The 26,970-nt window shown below is 45.2% G+C and overlaps 1 protein-coding gene across 1 annotated transcript in view; it reads left to right on the top strand.

Moving 5' to 3' along the window:
• The first annotated feature begins 706 nt into the window (after positions 1 to 706).
• Positions 707 to 26,970, top strand: part of MB21D2 (Mab-21 domain containing 2) — a 122,603-nt gene continuing 96,339 nt past the window's right edge. Inside the window, exon 1 of the mRNA XM_012448941.2 lies at positions 707 to 965. Coding sequence (XP_012304364.1) covers positions 755 to 965 — 211 coding nt within the window. The 5' untranslated portion in view covers positions 707 to 754. The remainder of the gene's footprint in view (positions 966 to 26,970) is intronic.

The raw sequence follows: 26,970 nt of genomic DNA, 5'->3' as shown, positions 1-26,970 counted from the left end.
GAAAAGGGAAGAAAGTAGGTTTCATATTCCTTAAGGCAGTTTCCTTTACTATTTAAAGGTACTGGAGTTCTTGGGATAGAGAGGAAAACGCGCACTGAGACGTCTTCCCCCAGGACACCGCCCTTAAAATCAAACGGAGGAAGACCTTCTTCAATGCGCTTGACAAACCCTGCCGGGAAAGGGGACGGAGGGACGGCCGTGGAGGTGAAGAAAGAATGCATCTACACCTCGTGCGTCTTCCCAAGGACGGGTTGGCAAGTGACACGGGCGCGCAGACCTCTGTCACTTATTTATTTTCCTTTCCAGTGGGTGCGCTGTCCCTTTAAATGGAGACGCTGGTGCTGGCTCCGTAACACGGGAGCCGGCAGCTTGTTGATTTCAGAGCTGGTGAATTTCACATTGTTTCCACTTCACTTTCCTCGCCCGGGGGGTGGCTCCGGTTGGCTCCACGACTGCTGTCGTGGCTGCCAGCGAGGGCCAGGGCAGGGACGCGCAGCATCGGGGCGGGCGTGGGGCCGGAGAAAAGGGTGTCGGGGCCACACACGCACCCTCGCTGCAGTCCAGCCCCTCCCGAAGCTCGCACGCCCAGAGCGCGAGGAGCTGGGGACCGCCCGCCCAGACGCCCGCCCGCCAACCCGCCCACGGGCCGGGGCCGAAGCCTGGGAGCCGGCGAGGGGAGGAGGCCCAGGGGGGCGGGGTGGGGGGCGGGGGTGGGTGCTGCGCTGCCGCGGAGCTGCTACTCGGCGCGTTTTGCATGAAGATGGCGGCTCCCACCGCCTGCAAGGCAGCCTCCCTGGGCTGTAACAACAAGCCTACGTTCCCGGAGCTGGATTTCAGGTCGGGAGCTCGGGTGGAGGAATTGAACAAACTCATCCAAGAATTTACGAAGCACGACCAGCGGGAATACGACGACCAGAGAGCGCTGGAGATTCACACAGCCAAGGATTTCATCTTTTCCATGCTGGGTAAGGAGGAAAAAGGGGGAGGCATGTGTGTGCGATGGGAAGCGGAGTAGAGAACCCATTCCCCCTTCTCGGTTTCCTTCCCGAGCCGGTGCCTGGGGTATGAGCCATCTCTGTTCCGCCTCTGCCTTCTTTCTCCGCCGAAAGCCGAGCCGCCTGCCCTCCCCTCCTTACTATGCTTTACGCCGGGTTTCCCTTTCCCCCCTGCTCGCTTGCTCTTTTGTTAATTTATCCGCCACCGGGGCTTGGCAGGCAGGTGAGGCGTTCGCGGTTGAAACGCTGCACCGTTGGGGGAAGCCCCGGGAAGCGAGTGCGGTCCAGGTGAGCCCCTGAGGTGCCATCAGTTGAGGGATTTGGCTGCCGGAGGCAGGGACCTGCGCCTTCCCGACGCCGGCTCCCCCGAGCTTGGGAGCGGAGACAGCTCAGGGCTCTGGCTTGGCGCCCGAGCGACAAGTTGTCTCTCTCGTCTCGCGGCGCGGCGCTGTCACGCCGAGCCCCCGGTGGCCAAACTTGTTGGGTGTTCCCGAGTAACCCGCTGAAGTAGTCTGGGCGTCCGGAGTTCCTGCAACTTTGATTTGCAAATCGACTTCCCTTCGGAGCGGTCGGAAGCATTTCCGGTGCTTCTCCCGGCTGGTCGCTGAGCTCGGAATTCCTAATTCCCAGCTCCTGTGTGACCAGGCGCGGAGCTCTGGCCGCGGAGGAGCGCCGTGCCTTGCTCTTTGTGTATTTGTCTTAGCGCTGGCCAACAGAGGTGCCCAGAGTTTCCAACCCCGGAGACCTCGGGGGCTGGAAAATATGCCGCCCACTCCCACCTGCAGCCCCTCACCTACGGCTCCTGAAACATGATTGAATGCTGTGTGGAGGAACGTAATGAGCCGGGCCCGGGAGACCGAGCCCACCCTCTCCAGGTGTCCTGCTTTGGGGATTATTGCGACTGAGGTTTAGCGTGCGTTTGCCAGGCGCCTCGGTTGTAGCTTGCGCCTCTGCCAGAGGATCCGTGGCTGTCGGGCGGTGCGTGGCCCGCGGTCAGCATTCCGCAGAACTGGTACTCCAGCGTAGCGCTGCTCTAACGCTTATCTCTGGGTGCGCTCTACACATATATCAGCCAATTTTCCGAGTGTTGAAAAATTTGACTGGGAAAGGTCTTTTGGTCACAGAGAAGACAGGGCTTTTGACTTTCTCTTGCAGTCTACTTGGATTTCGGCCAGCTGTTGTTGCTTGTATCCTGGGATACCTTCTTCCTTCCAGGTTTTCTTCTTCCTTACTGCCCAAGGAGCGGGTAATACAGACTGAACGTGTGTCCGCTGGTAGTTGTTCACGCGTTGGGAAGTTGGATGGAACAAGTTAAAACTCTAGGCTGGTTTTTACCTTTTGCGCCACACTCTCTAAGTGTGTCTTACGTTACGTATGGGGTTGAAAAACTATTGAGAAATTTGATCGTTCAACTATTTCGATGAATTAAATATATATATATATTTAAATTCATAATATGATAGGAGTGAGCTTCCAGAGGGAAGCCTAAAATGCTTACAAAGCCAAAAGCCAACACAGTGATTGTCGGAAAGGTGGAGACATACACAGAAGGCTGAGGGCAGTTATTTAAATTGTTTAATCATAACCGTTCTCTGTGACACATATAATGGAAGTCTGCCATCTTGTTAATACACCCCTAGATCAGTTCTGATGTCTCTTGGTGTAGGTCATTCACTAGAAGAAGGTCACCACCAGTTAGGATAGTCATAGGTCAGGAAATGGGAGAATGTAGGGAGGGGTAAGTTTAAGTGCCTGGCTCATTAGGAATTTCTCTGCTTAGCCCCACAGCTACACACTGAATCAGCAAAGCTTTTATCCAAATATTAAAAAGTATATTATTCTAGGGTGCTTAATTTTTTGCATGTGTTTAATGTCACGGGTGGCATTGTGTTGACAGGTAAACTAGATTTGCTTCTATTCCATTTTACCCAGTTGACCTTGCAGGCAGTCTTTCTTGCCCCCTGGGAATTTAGCATTTCCACCTACAGGAGAGAAAATTCAGGAGAGTGTCATTTAAGCTTTTTGCCCCTCTGGACACTAGAAGGCAGATGGTGAAATGAGCTTGCCTGTGTGTGGTACTGCATTCATTTGCGAGTTCCTTGCTTTCCTTTAATGAGTTGCTGGCTGATCTAGACAAGTGAAGGTTTGGCGACAGCAAGGGTCCCTATGTGGATTTACTTTTTCTAAAGCAGATTTTGGCTTGGCTTAAAAAAACAAAATCATTTTTTTTTGTACACTTTGTTTCACTTGCCACAGCTTTGGTTCTTTAATGAATATGCAAATGAGGTCTCTTAATGACCCCTAGCTTGTTAAGGTGTCACTTCAGTGGCACCAGATCCTCATTTCAGGGAGTTGTGTGTGTGTGTGTGTGTGTGTGTGTGTGGTTTGAGGGGGAGTCCTCTTGGCTTTGTTCTGTATCCGAGCTGCACCTGAGGATTGTTAACAGCTTACAAATATTATTCCCTCACAAGAATGAAGAGGCCAACCACGAATTGGGCGCAAGCCTCTTTAGCGGCACTGAGAATAATACTGCCTTGGGTTTCAGGCAGTTGGCGGGGGTGAAGCATGTTAATCTCTTTACGTGTAAGATTGTTAGCCAAGCCTGAAGCCCCTCCAGCTTCGTAGATCCTTTTCATTTTGTCTAGTTTGGAGGAGTTTTACACTGAAGAGCAAGGAGGTGGTAGACAGTTGTCATAATCAATGACCTGTCAGCACCAAGACACTCTACTGTCTTATCAAAGCGGAGTTCTGCACAGGCTGTGGGGTTGATCTGAACCTGCTGGTGGTCACTGTGGTCTCTGGGATCTGTCCTGCTGCTCCCTGTTTGTACAGAGACTCTGATTTTTTTTGAAGGCAGGTGTTAACTGTAATTGTCTAGATTCACTTCTTATTTCTCTATACCTTGGTCTTTTAGGAGAATGATTGCTCTTATTATCTAGTTAATATTTGAGAGCCCAGACTGTGCAAGAGGCTGGCAGTGCAAAATAAACACCATTTATCAAAATTCAGGGAATTGCCAGAGTTCATTAATGTTTTAATAATATTTGGTATTTGCATAATGTCTCTGCCAGCTCTTTTGTTATCTTCATTCCCTGGTGAGGTTCGATGGAGACTAGTTTGTGTCCCCATTGAACAGATGCAGAACAGGGGGTATGCAGATGCTGGAGAAGGCAGGAAAGAGACAAGCTGTCACCTAACCTACAGACCAAGTAGTCGGTACCATGGTACAATTTTTATGATAGTTAATCATTTACTAATCGTCTTCTCAGGGCCAGGAACTACACATAGACTTTTGAGTAGATATTGCTTTCCCATTACATAGATGAAGATACTGTTATTTAGTGGGGTTAAGAAACTGGATATCTAGGGTCACATAGCTAATAAATGGTAGAGATGTTACTAAAACTCAGATCATCCTTTCTTTAAAACATGTTCCTTTTCTTTTGCTTGAGACTATTAAGAATATATGCATATTAGGAGAAATACCTAATGTGGATGCAGCAAACCATCACCATGGCACGTGTATACCTATGTAACAAACCTGCATGATCTGCACACGTACCCCAGAACTTAAAGCATCATAAATAAAGTGAAAAAAAAAAAATTCAACTCCTTTGAGTAAATATTAAGGAGTATGATTGGTAGATTGTATGGTAATGTTTAGTTTTGGAAGAAACCACTAAAATATCCTAAAAGTGGCTGAATCATTTTGCATTCCCACCAGCGATACAGTTTCTGTTGCTCTAAAAAAAAAAAAAAAAAAAAAAAAAGATGCATAAAATCCAGAAGAGAGGCTTTGTTTTAAAAAATCACTTCTTTCAGGATTTTGTTTCTGATTTTAGCTATCAGTTTTAGCATAATATAAGTAGATTCCTGGAACAGTCTGAGTTCAAGTTTTCTATAATAAGATCTTCTATTTGAATTTTTGATTGAGAAAATCATAGTCATTATAATAAAATGTTAAAATCTATAGTTCCATTCCTAGTTTGCCTCTTGTTGGCTGTGTGGTCTTAGTTTTTTCTCTCTCTTTGAGGTGGGATCTTGCTCTGTTGCCTAGCCTGGAGTGCAATAGTATGATCATGGCTCGCTGCAGCCTCAAATTCCTAGGCTTAAGCAATCTTCCTGCCTCACCCTCCCTATTGGCTAGGACTAGAGATGTGTACCACCATTCCCAGCTAATTTTTAATTTTTAAAAAATTTTTGTATAGATGAGGTCTTGTTATGTTGCCCAGGCTGGGTCTCGAAATCCTGGCCTCAAGTGATCCTCCCACTTTGGCCTCCCAAATTGTTGGGATTACAGGCATGAGCCACCATGCTTGGCCAGTTTTTTCATTTATTAAACATGGATAACAGTAATGCATTGTTTCTCAGAATTGTTATGTCTGAATGTGAAATTACTTTGCTAACTAAAAAGTAATATGTACATGAGTTTATTACTTAAAGAAATGTTTATTTATTTATTTGAGACAGAGTCTTGCTCTGTCACCTGCTGGAGTACAGTGGTGTGATCTCAGCTTACTGCAACCTCCACCTCCCAGGGTCAAGTGTTCCTCCCACCTCCACCTCCCAAGTAGCTAGGACTACAGGCACATAACACCATGCCTGGCTAACTATTTGTATTTTTGGTAGAGACAAGGTTTCGCCATGTTGCCCAGGCTGGTTTCAAATTCTTGAGTTCAAGCAATCCACCCGCTTTGACCTCCCAGAGTGCTGGGATTACAGGCATGAGCCACTGTACCCAGCCTAAAAAAATATATTTTTTTTTCTTAGAAAATCCAGTGAACTTAGATTGGAATTATTTCGGCAGCTTGACATCTGAAAGAACTCTGGAGTATAATTAGGGTAGCCCAGTAGGATATGGGCTCTGGCTGTAGACGGCATGACCAATTCCGACATTCATTGCCATTTGGTCAGCTCATACTACGTGCTGACCATGGTGCTAGCTACTTTGCCTAAATCCATTAGATCATGTAATCTTTTTTCCACAGCTTTGTAAGGATAAGTATCATGCCTATTTTGGAAGTGAAATAGGTGATATTACCCCCTTTTAAAGATGAAATGTTGAGGTTCAAAGAAGTCAAGAACTAATGCTAAGATCATGCAGAGTTTGAGAATGAATCTAGTTATTTCTGACTCAGAAGCTCATGTTCCTTTCACTGTAGTAGCAACCAGTTTCCATTGCTTTTGGGTGAGACAACCAAAAGGCCTCACTTCAGAGTAATACTACACTCAGTAGCCTGCCTGGCCTGTAGGAGCAGAGATAATTTCTTCCTTTCCTTTCCTCTTTCTTTTCCTCTTCCTTTCCGTTCCCCTTCCCCTTCCCCTTCCTTTCGCTCCTCTTTCTTTCAGCTTTCGCTCTTTTGCCCAAATTGGAGTGCAGGGGCGCTATCTCAGCTCACTGCAACCTCTGCCTCTTGTCCTGCCTCAGCCTCCTGAGTAGCTGGGATTACAGGTCCTCACTACCACGACTGGCCAATTTTTGTATTTTTAGTAGAGATGGGGTTTCACCATGTTGGGCAGGCTGGTCTAGAACTCCTGACCTCCGGTTATCCACCCACCTCGGCCTCCCAAAGTGCTGGGATTACAGGTGTGAGCCACTGTGCCTGGCCTGGGATAATTTCTTTTTGTCTTCCTGTCTCTGTCCCTCTTTCTCTCACTCTGTTTTTTTTTTTCCTATGCATTTGACAAATACTTAATGAATGTAATAGTGTTTGCCAATCAACATGCAGAATTCTGAGGATAAAGTGGTGAGCAAAAAGTCTGAGAAATTTATGAGGGCCTTTAGGGACCCTTCCCCCATTTCCTTTGTCCACCAACTCTAGCAGGATATTTTGATGGCTATTTCTTCTCCCAGGCCAATAAATGCCATGTGGCCATTTCAAAGATGTAAATGTGTGGTATGGTGCTCCTGGACCTATCTTTTTTTTTTTTTTTTTTTTTTTTTTTTTTTGAGACAAAGTCTTGCTGTTGCCCAGGCTGGAGTGCAGTGGTGTGATCTTGGCTCACTGCAGCCTCTGCCTCCCAGGTTCAAGCGATTCTCCTGCCTCAGCCTCTGGAGTAGCTGGAACTACAGGCACATGTACCACCATGCCCGGCTAATTTTCTGCTTTCAGTAGAGACGAGGTTTCACCGTGTTAGCCAGGATGGTCTCAATCTCCTGACCTCGTGATCTGCTTGCCTCAGTCTCCCAAAGTGCTGGGATTATAGGCGCGAGCCACTGCGCCTGGCCAACATATTTTTAGGCACTTTCTGCATCTGCAGAGTGGGTCATTTTGAAGCCCTACCTTTCCAGTGTTTGAATGCATTTTCTCTTAATTGACCCAGCAGAATTTTCTCTGGGATTTTATTGTGCATTGGTGTTTTGTGGGCCTCCAAGTGCTTGATAAGCTCCCAAGAGTTGTGTTCACTAATGTGCTCTATCTGTATAGTGGACAAGATAATCTTGGAAGTTTGTTCTCTCTCTGAGAAGAACGTTAGGTATGCCCGGCAGAGAATCCCTCTAAACATTTATTTTTGTGCTGGTTTGGATTGGTTTCCATTACGCCTCCATGGTTCTGGGCAGTGGCTGCCCTTCATCCCTGACAAAAGAGCCCTGTTGACAGTCCTAGGTCTTCCTGTCACTCCTTGTTGTGCCACCTGTTGGCTGATGCATTGCTCACAGTTAGGCTGAGCCCCTTTTTAATTCGCAGAAATATTGGATTCGAACAATTCAGAATCTCTGGTCTCATTCAGATCTATTGAATCAGAATACCTAGAGATCCCCAAACTAGCTGCTCAGCCTTTTAAGATCCTGTCTTATGTTAGGCCTGATGTTTTGCATTCTCTGTCGTTGGCACAGTGAACATGATCCCAGTTGACCTTTGAGAGTAGAACCAAGCCACTGAGCCTAATGTGCAGATAATGTCTGTCTGCTTCTGGAAAGTAATAATGGAGTTCTTCCACCTGGGCAGAGGCAAGGAGGCATAGTGATTGAGACAAGGGTGTTTACTTTGTCACAGGTTTGAATAGGGCTTTACCTTATTGTATCATTTAATCATCACTTTGAAGTTAAAAAAAAACTGTGCTGAACCCTAGAATTAGAAAAATACAGGAATTCATCCAAGTTTATCAGCAAGGAGTGGAATAGGTGGGACTTAACCGGGGTCAGGATGAATACCAAGCCCTGGCTTTTAACAAGAACAATATTCTGCTCTCAAGGGGGCCCAGAGACCCAGATTTTACCTCTGAATCTCCAGTTATTAATATTTGCTGTGTGACTTTGGGCAACTCACTCGGACTTTAAACCTCAGTTTGTAAATGTATGAGTTGGGGTTAATTATAGGCACTTCATGTGTTCAGGTGCATTCAGTTCTGAATCTGAAAGAGTTTATAGAGTATGAGAAAAGGAAATTCTGAGTTCTTGTACCAGCTGTTTTGTACCATCTGCTATGTGTTTTACCCTAAGTCTCCTAACCTATGTTGGGCCTAATTTTGCCCATTTTCCAATGATAGAAAATGCAAACAATAAAGTAAAATCACTCCTAAACTTGAATCACTCTTCATATTTTGATTTCTAAACATCTATGATTATACATGTGCTTATATCCAGACATATGCGTACATTTACATAACGGGGATGGTGTGGGATCCATGCTCTTTTATTAATAGTACATTTTTCAATACACTGTCATCTACTCTATTTTAAAAAAAGGAGCTATAATTTGAAACCTGTAGAATGATGTTTTCCTAGCTTCTTTCATTCATCTCTTTTTATTCCAAAAGAAGATGCATTTCTAGAACTTAGAGCACATTCTATTATTTATGTGTGTGTGTGTGTGTGTGTGTGTGTGTGTGTATATATATATATATATATATATATATATGAATGACAGATCTCTATTGTCCAGCCTGGAGTGCAATGGCGCCATCATGACTCACTGTAGCCTCGACTTCTTGAGCTCAAGCGATCTTCCTCCTCAGCTTCCCAAGTACCTGGGACCACAGGAAAGCACAGCCATGCCTGGTAATTAAAAAAATACATTTTTTTTGGTAGAGATGGGGGTTTCACTATGTTGCCCAGGCTGGTCTTGAACTCTTGGGCTCAAGTGATTCTCCCACCTTGGCCTCCTGAAGTGTTGGGATTACAGGCATGAGCTACCATGCTCCACTTCTATTCTGTGATTTAATAATTGGGAGTAATGAATCCTCACATTGGTGACTTCTGAGGATTTTACCTACCTTTCCATGCCATCTCCTGTCTCTGCACGTTCTACATTGTCAAATGACACACACCCCCGTAGTTCTCACTTTCTTTGCTTAGGCTCTTTTCTCTCTCTCTTTTTTTTTTTTTTTTTTTGAGAGAGAGCGTTGCTCTGTCACCCAGATTGGAGAGCAGTGGCTGATCTGAATCTCGGCTCACTGCCACCTCTGCCTCTTGGGTTCAAGTGATTCTCCTGCTTCAGCCTCTAGAGTAACTGGGATTATAGGCATGCACCATCATGCCCAGCTAATGTTTTGTATTTTTGGTAGAGATGGGGTTTCACCATGTTGGCCAGGCTGGTCTTGAACTCCTGACCTCAAGTGATCTGCCCGCCTTGACCTCCCAAAGTGCTGGGATTATAGGTGTGAGCCACCGTGCCTGGCCGAGGCTCTTTTCTGTATCAGAATTCCCTAACCTGGGTCCATGGAAACAGCATGGAGCCTGTGAACTTGAGTGTGGGAGAAAAAAGGACATTTGTGTTAACGTCAAACTTAAATACAGCATTTTCTTTCGTTGTAAATGTAGGTGGGAAACCATAGTGTTATTAGTGGTACATATGCTTTTGTTGCCAGTAGAAACCCCAGGCATTTTTATTTCACATTGCAGTTGTTGCAGATATCTCAAAAAAATGTTTCCTGCTGTTTTGAAATTATGGTGGATATTAGACTTGCTGCTAGGTTTTATTATTTAAGGCACTAATAATCACATGTGATACTGTATCACAAATTTGCTTTAAAAATACATTTCGTATTTTAATACTGATTTTCTTGGAAATCCTGAGTGATGTTATCATATTCATTTAAATATGCTATTCTCTGTAGGGATCTACAGGCTTCTACAGTCTGTCAAAAGGATCCACGTCACAGAGTCAAGTCTACGTCCCAGCTTCCACAGATGGCCTTCTGACACCTTATCTCTGCTTTATTTTTCTCTCCCAGCTCAAATGCCACTTGACTCATGAAGCCTTCCTATATCTCTTTGAGAAGAACAAAATTTACCTTTCCTGTGTTTCCTCCTAATGCCTGGTCCCTTTTGTGGCCCTTAGCCTGTTCTTTCCCATGCTGTAAAGAATCCTTGGCTTATTTATCTTTGCAGTACCCGAGTGGGAGGGGTGTATGGGGGGGTGGAAGGGGGTGGGTCATGCACATAGTAGGTGCTTACTAAGTGTGATGTGACTTGAGTCAGTCTTTAAAAGAGCTCTTCCCAGTGAAGCTTTTATTTCAGTCTCTGAGAAATTAGCACTTTCTAACCTTGTCTCTTTATGATTTTTTAAAATCCATTGAGTTACGCCATATCATCTTTTCTGGAGTCAAGAAAATCTTGATCTTATCTCCTTATGTGGCAGAAGGATGTAGGGCAAGTTTTTCTACATTTCTTAAGACCCGTCCTCGGCAATGTAAGAAACATCCATAGTGATTGCTGTGGCTTGTTGGCTGGGAACAGCAAACTGCCACTCATGACTCATAGGAATGTTCCCTTTCTTGTGGACCCCAGTGTTTCTTCACAGAGGTGTTAGGGTACTTCTGGACCTCTGGCATGCCCATACTCAGGGCTTTCCATAATGCAGAGTGGGCATGTGTTATCTTTCTCGTTATGTTGTTCAATGTGCTTATCAGTCATCTTCCAAGTATTTGGATGGTTAATCTGGAATGCAAGTTGTAGGAATTGTTTATTATTATAAACTGCTATTTGCCATCCATAATTTACCTTTGGACAATGCTTTACAGATTACAATAAATATTCACATCTGGTATGGTATTATCCTTAGGTCAGGACTTTGAGAAAGGTTGTATAGGAACTATTAACCCCCATTTCTAGATGGGAGTACTGAGACTCTGGGAAGTGATACGACTGAGTTCTAGGTCACAGAATTAGTTGTAGATCAAGACTCCACCCAGCTATTGGGTGTCTTCTGCTGCAGTCAGTATACCACCTGCAAAGAGCTTATAGACTTTTCCCCCCTTAGCATCTTTCTTGGGTTGCTGGTGTTGATTCTATAGTCTCAGACAAGGGAATGATAGTAGGTTTCATTCCCCTTTGGACCTCTCTGCTCTCCACCTGAGCCAAAGGTATACAGGGGGTGAATCTGACTGAGAGTGGAATGAGTAAGTACAAGCCCTATAGGCATTCATTCTCCAGGTCTGATTTTTAGGCCTTGCCCAACTCGTCCTTAGGGCTTGTGACAGTGTTTACAGTGGATCTGGGCAAGTATTTGCCCACTGAGTGATCTCCTTAAGAACTGTTCCTAGTTATGCCCTTCTCTGAGCCCTTGGTTCCAGGAAACAGCTATCTGTTTTTCATCCACTGAAGTGCCTTTTCATGAATTCACTCTGCGCAGGATAAATAAATAACTAGGGACGGTGCTGCTATGAATAAAGCCGGCATGGGGAACTGTTCAATTTGTTTATTTTTTTTTTTTTTTCCTTAACACAAGAAGACTTGTGAGTTAAGTCAGTAGTGGGAGTTGGCATAAGTCCTGTTTAGGTTTTTGTCTCTTCCAACTAGTATTTGAATATCTACAATGTGTGTAGAATGGTGTTAAGCATTCATTCATTCATTCAACATATATTGGCATGCCTACCATGTGCTGGTGTAATTATTGGTGTAATTACTGTATAAGTGCACAGAGTAGTGAATAAGAGAACCAAGACCACTCCCTCCGTAGATCTTCTGTTCTTTGGAGGCTTTAACAAAATCAGGCATGCAAGTAAACAGGGGTGTGCGCTGTAAAAAACAAGAAGCAAAGAATATGATGATGGTGGGCAGCTGGGTAGGATAGAGTGAAGAATGGTGGAGAAGCCTTCCCTGAAGCAGAGATGTTTGAAATGCATAATGAAGAAGAAGCCAAGCCTCTGAAGACTGAGTGGAAGTGTATTCCAGGTAGACAGACAGCAGGTAGAAAGGCCCTGAGGTGAGAGGTAAACTTGAAAGGAGATTTCTTTGGTCTTCATAAGGTGCAATGGTCTATGTTCAGATAAGGCCTATGATGGGGTGGGACTGCCTGCCTTGGCATTTAGTGAGCTTCTTGTGGGTAAAGGTTTTCCAGGTGGGACCACACTTTTGCCAGACTCCTGCTAATAGCATTCAGGCAGCCAGGTGTGGTGGCTTACACCTGTAATCCCAGCACTTTGGGAGGCCAAGGCGGGTGGATCACGAGGTCACGAGATCGAGACCATCTTGGCCAACATGGTGAAACCCCCGTCTCTACTGAAAATACAAAAATTAGCTAGGTGTGGTGGTGTGCTCCCGGAGTCGCAGCTACTTCGGAGGCTGAGGCAGGAGAATCGTTTGAACCCGGGAGGCAGAGGTTGTAGTGAGCCGAGACCAAGTCACTGCACTCCAGCCTGGTGACTCTGTCTCAAAACAGACAAACAAAAACAACACAAATAGCATTCAGGGATGGGGTGGGGTGGGGTAGGAGGAATGTAGAAAAGTTGGATTACAAGGCCTCCAAAGGCCCTCTGTAGCTATGTGATTCTTAAATTTCACCTCTGATAGTCCTAGGCCAGAAACAGTCACTCTTATATTTGATGATTTGTGGTTCAAAGTGCAGCTTTCATGGGATGATGCTGATAAGCCTCTATTTTTATCTAGTCCTCCACAGTTTATGAAATACTTTCATATGTATAATCTGATTTGATTTATTCCTCACAGCAACCCTAGGAAGTATTATTATTGTATCTATTTTAACACAGGAAGGAACCATTATCAAGAGAACTTAAGTAACTCATTCAAGGTCACTTGATGGTTGAGGTGGGATCAACCTCGAATCGTTTGAAACTCACCTCACTCTTCATACTACAATAATTTTCTTTTCCTTTTCTTTTCTTTCCTTTTTTTTTCAGACATGACTTGCTTGCTCTGTTGCCCAAGCTGGAGTGTGGTGGCATGATCTCAGCTCACTGCAGCCTCAACCTACTGGGCTGAAGCAATTTTCACACCTCAGATTCCTGAGTAGTCAGCAGTATAGGCACACACCTCCACGCCTGGCTAATTTTTTTTTTTTTTTTTTTTTTTTTTGAGACGGAGTTTCACTCTCGTTACCCAGGCTGGAGTGCAATGGCACGATCTCGGCTCACCGCAACCTCCGCCTCCTGGGTTCAGGCGATTCTCCTACCTCAGCTTCCTGAGTAGCTGGGATTACAGGCACGCGCCACCATGCCCAGCTAATTTTTTTGTATTAGTAGAGACGGGGTTTCACAATGTTGACCAGGATGGTCTCGATCTCTTGATCTCGTGATCCACCCGCCTCTGGCTAATTTTTAAATTTTTTGCAGAGAGAGGGTCTTGCCATGTTGCCCAAGCTGGCAATAATTTTAAAACGAAAAGAAATCTTTTCTACTCCATCCCACCTTGTCACAAGGAATGGAAAGGGGATGATTTCTGGTCTGGAGAAAGGCACTGAGTGAGGCTCAGGAGGAAGAACTAAGCCGGGAGGCTGCAAGTCGGCCTGTGCCTGATGCGTATTTAACTGTGAGCTCTGTTTTAGGCTGCTTCAAGAGCACCCTTTTAGCAGCCGCAGCTGTTCTTAATAGCAGCTGCTTGTGCGGATTGTGTTGTGATTAATAAAGGAAACTCAACAGTTTGTTCTTTCAACTGTGCCCTTGGTGTGCACAGCCTGCTTTTCATACCGTTTTGATTTGGAACAGCACAATCCTACAGGCATATGGTGCCTGCGGACTCATTACCCTGTGAGAAGAGATGGTCCACCTAGGTGAGAGCTGCTGCGCCCAAGGCCTCCCAGGGACTGGATGGTAAGGAAGATGAGTGTGGTGGGTGGCTCAGTAAATACCGACTCCTCAGTATGAGTGGGATACCAGGGAGGCAGGGTGCGTTGGTAAATGGAGATCACCTCTTGTCCCTTCTGTCTGATGGGGCTGCTACTCTTCAACACCTGCTTGTAGTTCCTCCACTGTAGTGCTTCTGGAACTTCAGTGTGTATCAGTGTCCTGCTTGTGGAAAAACAGATGGCCAGGGCCCACTTCCACAGTTTCCGGTTCTGTAGCTCTGCGATGGAGCCTGAGAATTTGCATTTCTAATGAGCTTCCAGCTGATGCAGCTGCTGCTGGTTGAGGGACCTCACTTTAAGAACCACAGCCAAGGGTCCAGGGCTGAGGGTCTGGGCTGATAGAACTTTAGATGTTTTGAATTTTTATGAGAAATCTCCAGATTTTAAGTATTGAGAATAAATCAAATTTTAAAGAAACACCATGGGGTTTAAAACTGCAGGTCAAAAAGAAGACTGCCTCTCAATTGATCACCTCTGATCTGAATACTTTCAGGAAAGTTACTGTGCAGCCTGCTCTGAAAACTGAGACCCAGAGAAGGATGGTAGTTCATCCGCAGCATGTAGCTAATTTGGGGTAGAATCATGACTAGAACCCAGGTTTCCTGCTGTGTGTGTGTTTGTCCTTGCACACTCTATTCTGAATACATTTTCTCTTTAAATGGGAAAACTATGTAACGTTGAAAATAATAATAACCACACTAAAATATTGCTAACTATGTTCCAGGTGTGGTTCTAAGTACTTTATGCAGATTAGCTAAATCAATCCTAACACCAACACTGAGGAAGGTACTGTATTAGGCTGTTCTTGTATTTCTATAAAGAAATACCTGAGACTGGCAATTTAAAAAAAGGTTTAATTGGCTCACAGTTCTGCAGGGTTTACAGGAAGCAGAGTGCTGGCATCTGCTCAGCTTCTGGTGAAGCCTCAGATAGTTGTCTTTTTTTTAAGATGGAGTTTTGCTCTTGTTGCCCAGGCCAGAGTGCAGTGGCACAATCTCAGCTCACTGCAACCTTTGCCTCCTGGGTTCAAGAGATTCTCCTCCCTCATGGCCTCCTGAGTAGCTGGGATGACAGGTGCCCACCACCATACCTGGCTAATTTTTGTATTTTTTTTTTTTTTTTTTAAATAGAGACGAAGTTTCATCATGTTGGCCAGGCTGGTCTCAAACTCCTGACCTCAGGTGATCTGCCCACCTTGGCCTGCGAAAGTACTGGTATTACAGGCATGAGCCACTGCACCTGGCCTGCCTCGGAGAGTTTTCAATCATGACAGAAGGAAAGTGGCGGCAGGTACTTCACATGGCAGATGTAGGAGCAAGCGAAAGTGCATTCTTTTAAATGACTCCCCATACTTTTAATTGACCAGATCTTGCAAGAGCTCAGCGTGAGAGCTCACTTATCACCAAGGAGATGGCCCAAGCCATTCATGAGGGATCTGCCCCCATGATCTAAACACCTCCCACCAGGCTCTGCCTCTAACGCTGGGGATTACATTTCAACATGAGACATGGGTTGTTGGGGGAGCAAACTCTATCCGTACTATTATCCTTATTTTACTGATGGGAAATCTGAAACACAGGTTAAGTAATTTGCCCAAAGTCACAGAGCTACTAGTAGAGTGAGGATTTAACCCAAGAAGTCTAGCTTCAGGCAGAGAAGGGCAAGTAACTGAACTTTTTTTCAAAACTTAATTTAAAAAAGCAAAATAAAACCTCTTCCCGTGCAAAATACAAATAATCAACAGATTGCTACAATTTTAATGCTGCCAGGAAACTTGAAAATTAGTTAGTTGGCTTGACTTCCTCCCTCTTCCATGTTACAGACTTGGAAACTGACAGGCAAAAAGAAAAGGGGACTTGATCATCCTGAACACTACCTTTACTTTTGGGCAGAATGGAGGTTAAGTAAATGTTGGATAAGTAATGCTTTTTTCTTTTTTTTTTTTGAGACGGAATTTCATTCTTGTTGCCCAGGCTAGAGTGCAATGGCATGATCCCGGCCCATCACAACCTCTGCCTTCCAGGTTCAAGCGAGTCTCCTGGCTTAGCCTCCTGAGTAGCTGGGATTACAGGCATGCGCCACCACACCCAGCTAATTTTGTATTTTTAGTAGAGATGGGGTTTCTTCATGTTGGTCAGGCTAATCTCGAACTCCCGACCTCAGGTGATCCGCCTGCCTTGGCCTCCTAAGGTGCTAGGATTACAGGTGTGAGCCACAGCACCTGGCCGGTTAAGTAATGCTTTCTAAGAAAGATACTTGTATCTGAGACAGTTGGCTCCATAGCATTTGCGCCCAAGGGAAGATTCTGCAGACTTTGAAGATGAAGGGAAGTCACTTGGAGAGGGCTGTGCTTCAAGGTAGGGAAAATTTCCCCTGTTACAAAGCCATCTTGTAGTTTGAAGTTCTCTTAATTGCTGTTAGAGGAAGGATGCTAAATAAATAGCCTCATAGGCATGGTGTATTTTTGGTCTGTTGTGTTTGCTTTGGTCTTTTAATTTGTTCCTCGTCTCTGTCTCTCTGGTTTCTTTCCTCTGAAGTGTGACCTTTTTCTTATGCCTGTGCTGTTTCCACAGCTTAGAATAGCATGATGAATATTTTGATCTCTGAACAATTAATATCTATAATAAGGAAGGCTGGTGGGCTGGACTCTGGACTATAGGACCAGCCTGTGGCTGGGAGGAGTTGCAGCTGCGTGGGCTGAGACACCTCCTTAGGACCTGAAAGAGCCAGCATAACCTTCACTCCCTGTTGCTGGTCTTAGAGCTTAGGAGGATTTAGGGTGTTGTAATTGGATTCAAAGAATTAGAGTAGAGAGGAGTTAAGCTAGTGGGAATCTTCCTGAGATCAGCTCATCATTTTACTGGTAGAGAAAACCCCTGGTGAAGTGACTTGCTCAAGGTCAAACAGTGATGGTAGTGATGATGATGATGAAATTGAGAAACTCTTCCCCACTGTTTGCTAGGCAATGTTCCAAGTACTTATAATTATTAATCCATTTAATCCTCACAACAATCCTATAAGGAGAGTGCTGTTACCCTTCCACACTTTATAAATAAGAAACCTAAAGCTGGGAAATCACTTTGCTCAAGTTAGCGATAGAGGCTGGATTTCAAACGTCGGCAGTCTGGCTTCTCCCCTCTTTGCACCTTCATTGAACTGACTGTGCCGGGCTCTGTGTGGTTGCAGGTGTACAAATGTGGGGTGGTGCCACACACTGAAAGAACACAGGTGAGGGGGTAGTGGGCAGAGGGGAGAAGATAATGGTTTTGCCTTCCTGAAAGCCAGTTGCTAATATGGTTCTGGTTCCTGGTTCAGAGTCTTTTTCACTCTGTCAGGTGGCCTTTCTTGGCGGCTCCCAGGACAAACATTCTTTTGATGCTTGTGATTTTGTTTATTGAAAAGTCCTTGGTATGAAATCTCATCCTATCCACAGCCTCCTCATTTTGAAAGTAAGAAGGTGTGTCCTAGCTAATGGATTGATTTAAAGATGTATAAAGGTCAGTTGGGCCCTCGACACTTAAGTAAATTAGGGCAGCCTTATGAAGATGCAGGCTTTCCCCCACACTCCCCCAGTGGGTTTAATTTCGGATTTAGAACATTTAATTAGGACATAGTTAATGTAGTCTGTCATTGTGGGGATAATGGGGAAGCAAATCTATTTTTCAGGGAAAGGCAGATGCCAAATGTATTTTTAGGGAGCTGACTTTCAGGTCAAAATTTATAAATTGAGTTGGGTTTTATGTGAACTAAGGGATTGGCCTCTTTAGTGTCGTAAATGACTCTTATAGTGACTAATTAATTGTTAATATAAATAACCCGTCCAGCTTCCCTGCTTTCCAAGGGCATATGTTTGTACATTGACTTGTCTTAAAGCATTGAAACACATTCATAGGATGCTACAAAATTAGTTGTTGGGATGAAGTAACTTCTTGAGATCCTGGTGCTCATGATGCAAAGGATTAGAATTGAAATTCTCAGAGAAGCCTCATTCCCAGCCTACTTATTAATGGTTTTCTGGCAATAAAGTCTTAATAGGAATGGAAACATTCATTTCTCCGTGGAATACTGAACCATCTGGACAGTATAGAACCTCATGGCAAACAATTTTAAAATCTCTGGTTCTTGGGGAAGAGGCCTGATGGGAAAAGGTCCACAAAATGTCTTGGTGTTATCCAAGACCAGCCAACCCTGGATCCATCCTCTCTGCCATCTCGAGCCCTTCACCTGAGTATTATTGCTGCCTTCTCCACATGTGGTTCTTTTTCAGTACCGATTCCTTCCTAAAGTAGTCACACATCCATCCTTCGTCAATTTCTTCAACAGAGACCTTGGAGACAACAAGTCTTCTTCTGGGTCGTAGGAATACAATAGGGAACAAATCTTTATGTTACTTATTCAGTCTTAGGAGGAGATGGACAAATTAAAAAAAAAAAAATGCTTTACAGGTTACCATCAATACTCTAAAGGAGAAAACAAGCAACCAAACCAGAACATGGTGCTGTGACTTGGCGTTCTTCTCCAACTTGACCCTGTTGACCATTCTCTTCCCTACATGCTGTCCTCCCTTGGCTTTCATGACCACACGTTCTTTTTGGCTTTCTCCTTTTTCTCCATCTCTGTGTAAAGGATGGATTTGTCCAACCCTTGGTGACTGCTTTTCTCTTTTCTCCCCTCAGCACTTGTGATCTATCTTAAAGTGCCAGTTTCCATCTCCCAAGCCTGTGTTCCAACTTAGACCCCTTGACTGCCTCATTGACAGTTCTACTTGGATGACCCGTAGGTGACATAAAGTTAGTGTTTAAAGTGAATTTGTCTGTGCCGCAAACCCGCTTCTTCTCAGTCAGCTACACTGCCACACATAAGGAGCCCAAGACACGAACTTGGCAGCCATCCTGGGCTTCTCCCTAGCTGGAAACTGAAGAGGAAATGAGGCCTGTTAAGTCTGCTACCTTTTTTGGACTGTGTTTTCTTCTCTCCCTGCCATCACCATAGACCAGGCCACTACCGTCTGTTTCATGGATTGTTGCAATAATCTCAGCGCGATTTTGCTTCCAGTCTTTCATCCTTTCAAGCCCTTCTCCATGCTGAGTTATCCTTTAAGTATGTGTAAACCCATTACGGACATCTCATCATTCTTTTTATTTATTTGTTGATTTATTTTTGAGACGGAGTCTTGCTCTGTCACCCAGGCTGGAGTGCAATGGGTGATAGAGCAAGAACTCCACCTCCTGGGTTCAAGCGATTCTCCTGCCTTAGCCTCCTGGCTAGCCGGGATTACAGGCACCCACCACCACGCTAATTATTGTATTTTTAGTAGAGACGAGGTTTCACCATGTTCGTCAGGCTGGTCTGGAGCTCCTGACCTCAAGTGATCTACCCACTTCAGCCTCCCAAAGTACTGGGAATACAGGCGTGAGCCACTGTGCCTGGTTGTTCAAACTCCTTAGCCCGTTTTCAGGCAACATCTCTAGTTTCCTCTCCTGCAACCACGTCAGTTTTACTGTATATTTCTTGTATGCCTGCTATGAGAATAGGCACCATGTGATGTACTGGCCTTGTATTATATGTTAAGGAAAGACACAAACATTCTGAACATGTTTAGAGGGCCTCAGTGCTCTTTCTCCTGTTGCGTCTTGAGCCTCATACTGAAACCTCAGAAACTCCTACTCTCATTTCAACCACATTGGCCTTTCAGTTCTTTGAAAATACCACATCCCCCTGCCCACAGAGGTCTTGGCTGGAATGCCCCATCCCTCTCATCACACTTAGACACATCTCATTAACTCTTACTGATCCGTGAGATCTCAACTCCGTCAAATCACCACTTCTTGGGGAGGCCTTTCAGGCTAGCGTAGAACAGGTCAAATTTTTCTCTGGCCTTCTAGTTTCACAAGTTTCTTAGTTGTACCAATCAGTTATGAATTTGCAATTATTTGTGCTTAATGTCTGATATTTTACACTGCCATAGAAACTCAGTGACGGCCTTTTGTGTATCTGTTTTTGTCTTTTTTTAATGCATCTGAAAAGCAGATCAACAAATATTTGCTGGTATCGTTGGAGATTTTACCTTCGTTCTTGAACTGGGGTGACAGGGTGATATACCATTCATGATAAGGTACTAAGATGACTATGTGTGCTCTCAGCTTTAAGTATATACCTTGATGTGTTTGGGAACTTACCTTTCCTTCCTAGTCTCCCACCTCTTTGTATCATATAATCATGAAATTATAAGACTGCCATCTTTTGAAATTGGCTAGTCCAGTTATTCCTAACCTTTTCTAAGTAGGAGAATTTCTTTTTTTTCCAGTTAAGAAAGTTATGAGAGAGCGATGCACACCTGTAGTCCTGGCTGTTTGGGCAGCTGAGGCAGGAGGATCACTTAAGTTTAGGAGTTTAAGACCAGCCTGGGCAATATAGTGAGGCCCCCATCTCCAAAAAAAAAAAAAAAAAAAAAAAAAATACATGAGGTTCAAATTGTAGTGGTTGTATTTTTGCTGTCAGTTGTTTTGGGAAAAATAAATAGTTATAAAATGCCACTGTGAATTTAATTATGTAAATTACTTTAAAATTTGTCCTTTTTTTTTTTTTTTGAGATGGAGTCTTGCTCTGTCTCCTGGGTGGAGTGCAGTGGCACTATCTCGGCTCACTGCAACCTCTGCCTCCTGGGTTTAAGTGATTCTCCTGCCTCAGCCTTCTGAGTAGCTGGGATTATAGGTGCACATCACCACACCCGGCTAATTTTTGTATTTTTAGTAGAGAAAGGGTTTCACCGTGTTGGCTAGGATGGTCTTGATCTTTGACCTCGTGATCTGCCCTCAGCCTCCCAAGTGTTGGGATTACAGGCATAAGCCACCGAGCCCGGCCCTTTTTTTTTTTTTGAGATGGAGTCTCACTCTGTTGCCCAGGCTGGAGTGCAGTGGCATGATCTCGGCTCACTGCAACCCCCGCCTCCCAAGTTCACGCAATTCTTCAGCCTCAGCCTCCTGCGTAGCTGGGACCACAGATGCGTGCCATCACACTTGGCTAATGTTTTGTATTTTTATTAGAGACGGGGATTTTACCGTGTTAGCCAGAATGGTCTCAGTCTGCTGACCTCATTATCTACCCGCCTCAGCCTCCCAAAGTGCTGAGATTGCCGGCGTGAGCCACCAGAGAGAGAATAGTTGGTGTGTGTATGGATGTATAGCGCCGATAACTCCATGCTGTGTGGTCTCTCAGTCAGGAACCAGCTATTAGTATTGGTCCTTTATTAAAAAAAATTTTTTTTTATTGAGAAAGGGTCTTGCTCTGTCGCCCAGGTTGGAGTGCAAGATCACAGCTCCTGGGCTCAAGTGCTCCTTCCCTCCCCTCCCCCGCCCAGTAGCTGGGACTACACGCCCTCCTGGCTAATTTTTGTATTTTTAGTAGAGATGGGGTTTCATGATGTTGGCCAGGCTGGTCTCAAACTCCTGGGCTCAAGTGATCTTCCCGCCTCGGCCTCCCAAAGTGCTACGTTTATAGGTGTGAACCACCACGCCCGGCCTTTGGTTTTTTATTTTACTTACATCAGATTTAGAACGTGTTGCCTGTGAGCTCATTTCCTCATTTCTTCCCCATGTATGTGTTTGATCTGATCAGTATGCCAGTTAAAAAATTTTGGAGCAAATATTTAAAAGCTGGGAGATTTTCTTAAAAAACTAGACCAACTAGGCCTGAGTTCCTGTATGGCCATAATCACCCGGACTGAATACCAGCTGCCTCCGCTAGACATGTCATGTTTTCTTCAGTTTGTCACATCCTCACTAATCTCTATCATATGGCAAGTTTCTGGTAAAATGGGACTCAAAACCTAATGACCTGCTGGCCAGGTGTGGTGGCTCACACCTGTAATCCCAGCACTTTGGGAGGCTGAGGCGGGCAGATCATGAGGTTAGGAGATCAAGACCATCCTGGCCAACATGGTGAAACCCCATCTCTACTAAAAATGCAAAAATTAGCTGGGCATTATGGTGTGTACCTGTAGTCCCAGCTACTCGGGAGGCTGAGGCAGGACAATCACTTGAACCAGGGAGTTGGAAGTAGCAGTGAGCCGAGATCACACCACTTCACTCCAGCCTGGGCAACAGAGCGAGACTCCACACACACACACCCACCCACCCACACACACACCCACACCCACACACACCCACACATACCCTAATAGACTACACACACACACACCCTCTAATAGACTACACACACACCCCCTCTAATAGACTACACACACCCCCTCTAATAGACTACACACACACACACACACACACCCCTAATGACCTAACCCTAGGTTAGTGAGAGGCTTGTGAGCAGGAGCCGCGGGGCCAGGAGTCAGGAAACGTGGGTCTTTGTCTTCTGCTGCTGCCTAGTTTGATGACCTTGAACAAGCTATGCAACCGTTCTGTTTGTTGCGTACTTTGTTGCATCAAACTAGTTTCTCTGACTAGTTTAACAACTTTGAATAAGCTGTGCAACCTCTGTCATCCATTACCACATCACGATAAATACCTCATGGGTCCCACGAGGTTGTTTGCTCTACTGAGGGAAGATTGCTTGCTACCACAGAACTTGCTTGTTCTTAATTTCCCCATTTTCTCTTTCCTTCCCTCCCTCCCTCCCTCTCTCTCTCCTTCCCTCCCTCCCTCCTTCCTTCTTTCTTTCCTTTGACGGAGTCTTGCTCTTTCACGCAGGCTGGAGTGCAGTGGCACAATCCCAGCTCATTGCAACCTCCACCTCCTGGGTTCCAGTGATTCTCCTACCTCAGCCTCCCGAGTAGCTGGGATTACAGATGCTGCCACCACGCCCGGCTATTATTATTATTATTTTTGTATTTTGCTAGAGATGGAGTTTCACCATGTTGGTCAGGCTGGTCTCAAACTCCTGACCTCGTGATCTGCCCACTTTGGCCTTCCAAAGTGCTGGGATTACAGGTGTGAGCCACCGCGCCCGGCCCTCTCTGCTCCTTTCATAGAGGAATTTACTTCTTGTTTCACCTTGATGGTTCATTTTAGAAATACAGAAGGGAGCCATTGGTTTTCCCTCGCTTTCTCACCCTGCTGTTTCTCCCACAGGTTGTCTCGAGGCAGCTCTGCTCCTTTCATCCCATGTTCTTTGCTCCTTCCAGGGGGTCCCTCAGCCATAAGCAAGCTCCTGCAGTGACACCCAAGACACTCCAAAGCTGGAACTTCTCTCCGAAAATCAAAGAGTTCTAGCTGGATTATTGCCTGTTGAGATACTCAGTAACTAGCCAATGATGGTAATTATTTTGGTGTTGCTAATATCCATGAACTGCTAACAGGATACTGGGCCAGTAGGGAAGATTTAGTTTCCAGTGGCACTGTTAGGAAAAATTTGTGGTTCTGTGTTAAGTTTTCATTGTTTGAGATGAACAATACCAGCGCTTTTGTCCTTGTGGATCTGGAAGGGAGGATAGGCATCAATGCCACAGAAGAATAAATACATACGAAGGAAAGCTGGGCTGGTGGCATGCACCTGTTGTCCAGCTTCTTTGAGGCTGAGGTAGGTGAATCACCTGTGGCCAAGAGAGTGAAGCTGCAGTTTAGTACGATCACACCTGTGAATAGTCACTGCACGACAGGGGGCAACCTAGAAAGACTCCATCTCTAAAACAAAAAAAGGCAAAGGACGCTGGGTGGTGTGGTGTAGTGGGATGAAAGAATGTGGGCTTTGGAGTCAGGCAGAGTTGCCCGTTACAGCTTGTGTGGGACAGCTTGTGTGACCTTGGGCAGATTAGTTTCCTTGCCAATGAAACAGGGATACAAGAATGTGTTTCATCTTTTAATTTTATAGCCATTTTTTAAAAGTTTTTGTAGAAAATGAATGCCAACTTCATAGGGTGGTTTTAAGGATTAACTTAGTACATGTGTTGTCTGTTAAAGGAGCAGCAGAGTACATAAAACTGCCCTTCCCTTCCATATTTTTGCAGAAAATCCTTTTATTTTCCTCTCTCAAATAGGATTGGTGTGTTGCCGGTGGACAGAGAAGTAGCATAAAGTTGTCTGAATAAAGGTCTAGTGTGATTCTTTGTACAAAGATTTTGACTCAACAGTTTCTTAGGCCAGGCAAGGTGATGTGCATCTGTAGTCCCAGCTACTTGGGAGGCTGAAGTGGGAGGATTGCTTGAGCCTGGGAGGGGGAGGTTGCAGGGAGCCAGGATCGTGTCATTGAACTCCAGCCAGGACAGTACAGTGAGACCTGGTCTCAAAAACAAAAACAAAGCAAAAAAACCCCAAAAACCAAAAAAACAAAATATAACTTGAGTAGGTAGAATGAAGTTCCTAGTGATTTTAAAAAATGTCTTATAAATAAACAAAAGCTAGATTTTCCAGGAAACTAAATGAAATTTCCTTTTTTTTTTTTTTTTTTTTAATAGTTTTCTGGATGTTTTAATAAGTCTGCAGTTGGCCGAGCAGGGTGCTTATTCCATCCACTCTGTAAACCAAGCCCAAGGAGCCTTCAGAAGCAGAACAGAGTCTCTGCCTCTCCACAGTCATTGGCTGCATTGATTGAGGGTCTCTTGCCTGACTGGATGAAAGTGATTGAAATAGATTGAAATAAAGCTGAGGTTTCAAACTGATGCTGATATTAGTAATTTTTACTTAGAACAGAAGAGAGATAATTGAGGGAGACCTGATTTGGAGATGACTGGGGAGTGTGTCTGGGTGTGGGAGAGTATGGAACTCCCACTTGGAAGTCTGCATATGAGATTTAACCTTCCCCTAATCCTCTTGAGGGTTAAGGTGGTGATGTGGGTTGGGCATCTGCTGGTGAAATGAAGGTGAGCGCTGGACCAGAAGTAATGGCATTAGGGAAAGACTTCTGCTCTTTCAGGCTCCTTGAGAAGCAGGAGCCATGGAGTGATTCCCTAGCAGGTCCCCAACCCCAACCCAGGCCACAGGTTTCCTGCTTCTGTGCAGGATGGCTGGTTAGGTGGAGAGAGGTGGTGAAAAAAGAGTTGATGATGAGTTTGATACCCAGAGAACCCTCTTAGGCTGAGAAGAGCTTGGGATGTGCTCCGAGATGTCAAAGAAGAGATTTCTTCATCAGTGTTTGTCTTTCTCATCAATCTTTTCATGTTGTGATTAGGGGAGAAACAGCCTAAAGCGGGAGGTATCCCTTGAGGTAGAGCTGCTTCGTGAAATTGACGCACCCCTGCTTAGAACGCAAGCACCTGTTACTCAGGTGAGAGATGGAGGAATGGGATGGGAAGCAGCAAAAGGGTTCTTAAAGAATGGAGGGGCCAGGCATGGTGGTTCACGCCTGTAATCCCAGCACTTTGGGAGGCCAAGATGGGCGAAGCACCTCAGGTTGGGAGTTTGAGACCAGCCTGACTGACATGGAGAAACCCTCTCTCTACTAAAAATACAAAATTTGCTGGGCATGGTGGTGCATGCTTGTAATCCCAGCACTAGGGAGGCTGAGGCAGAAGAATCGCTTGAACCCAGGAGGTGGAGGTTGCAATGAGCCGAGATTGCACCATTGCACTCCAGCCTGGGCAACAAGAGCACGAAACTAAAAAGGAAGTGGACGGGTGGAGATTCATCTCTAGTTTGAGCAATAAAGTGGAAACTCCAATTGCTTTCTCAGAAAACAGTTACACTATATATTATGGACATGGGCAAATGTTTATAAGACTGGCAGCTTTTTTTTTTTTTGAGAGGGAGTCTCTCCCTCTGTCACCAGGCTGGAGTGCAGTGGTGCAATCTAGGCTTACTGCAACCTCTAACTCTCTGGTTCAAGTGATTTTCCTGCCTCAGCCTCCTGAGTAGCTGGGATTACAGGCATGTGCCACCATGCCTTGCTAATTTTTGTATTTTTAGTAGAGATAGGGTTTCACCATGTTGGCCAGCTGGTCTTGATCTCCTGACGTCGTGATCCACTGGCCGCGGCCTCCCAAAGTGCTGGGATTACAGGTGTGAGCCCCCGCGCCCCTCCAGACTGTCAGCTTTTAAGTGTTCTCAGGTTTGTTTCTCCAGTTACCTGTTGCCTCCTTATTAAAATAAGAGGTTAAGACCTCTCAGGTGATGATAGTCCCTGTGCTTGTCTTCAAGGGAAGCCCAGTACAGGATTGAGCAAAAAGCTGCAGAAACCATGTTCTAATCAAAAATCTGTTAGAGTCCAGGTGTGGTGGCTCATGCCTGTAATCCTAACAGTTTGGGAGGCTGAGGTGGGTGGATCACTTGAGGTTAGGAGTTCGAAACCAGCCTGCCCAACATGGCGAAACCCCATCTCTACTAAAAATACAAAAAAATTATCCAGGTGTGGTGGTGGGCTTCTGTGATCCCAGCTACTCGTGAGGCTGAGGCAGGAGAATGGCTTGAACCCAGGAGGCGGAGGTCATGAGTCCACATCATGCCACTGCACTCCAGCCTGGGTGACAGAGCGAGACTCTGTCTCAAAAACAAAACGAAAACAACAAAAATTCACTGGGGAGAGAAGAGCTTGAATAGGGAACAGAATGGGGAAAGGAGGGTGGCTGTTTATTATTGTTTTTTTTGAGACAGAGTCTTGCTCTGTTGCCTAGGTTGGAGTGCTGTGGCACAATCATAGTTCACTGCAGCCTCCAACTCTGGGGCTCAAACAATCCTCTTGCCTCAGCCTCCGGAGGAGCTTGGACTACAGCCACAGACCGGTATTTCTAGCTCATTTTTTTTTCTTCTGAGACACGTCTTGCTCTCTTGCCCAAGCTGGAGTGCAGTGGTGCAATCTCAGCTCACTGCAACCTCTGCCTGCTGAGTTCAGGCAGTTCTCCTGCCTCAGCCCCCCGAGTAGCTGGGATTACAGGCATGGGCCACCACACCAGCTAATTTTGTATTTTCAGTAGAGACGGTGTTTCACCATGTTGGTCAGGCTGGTCTTGAACTCCCGACCTCGTGATCTTCCCACCTCAGCCTCCCACAGTGCTGGGATTACAG

The sequence above is a fragment of the Aotus nancymaae genome, unplaced genomic scaffold (genome assembly GCF_030222135.1).
Source record: "Aotus nancymaae isolate 86718 unplaced genomic scaffold, 86718_ANA_hifiasm-v0.15.2.pri h1tg000067l, whole genome shotgun sequence".
NCBI classification, from domain to species: domain Eukaryota; kingdom Metazoa; phylum Chordata; class Mammalia; order Primates; family Aotidae; genus Aotus; species Aotus nancymaae.
This window is presented reverse-complemented; position numbering and strand designations above follow the sequence as displayed.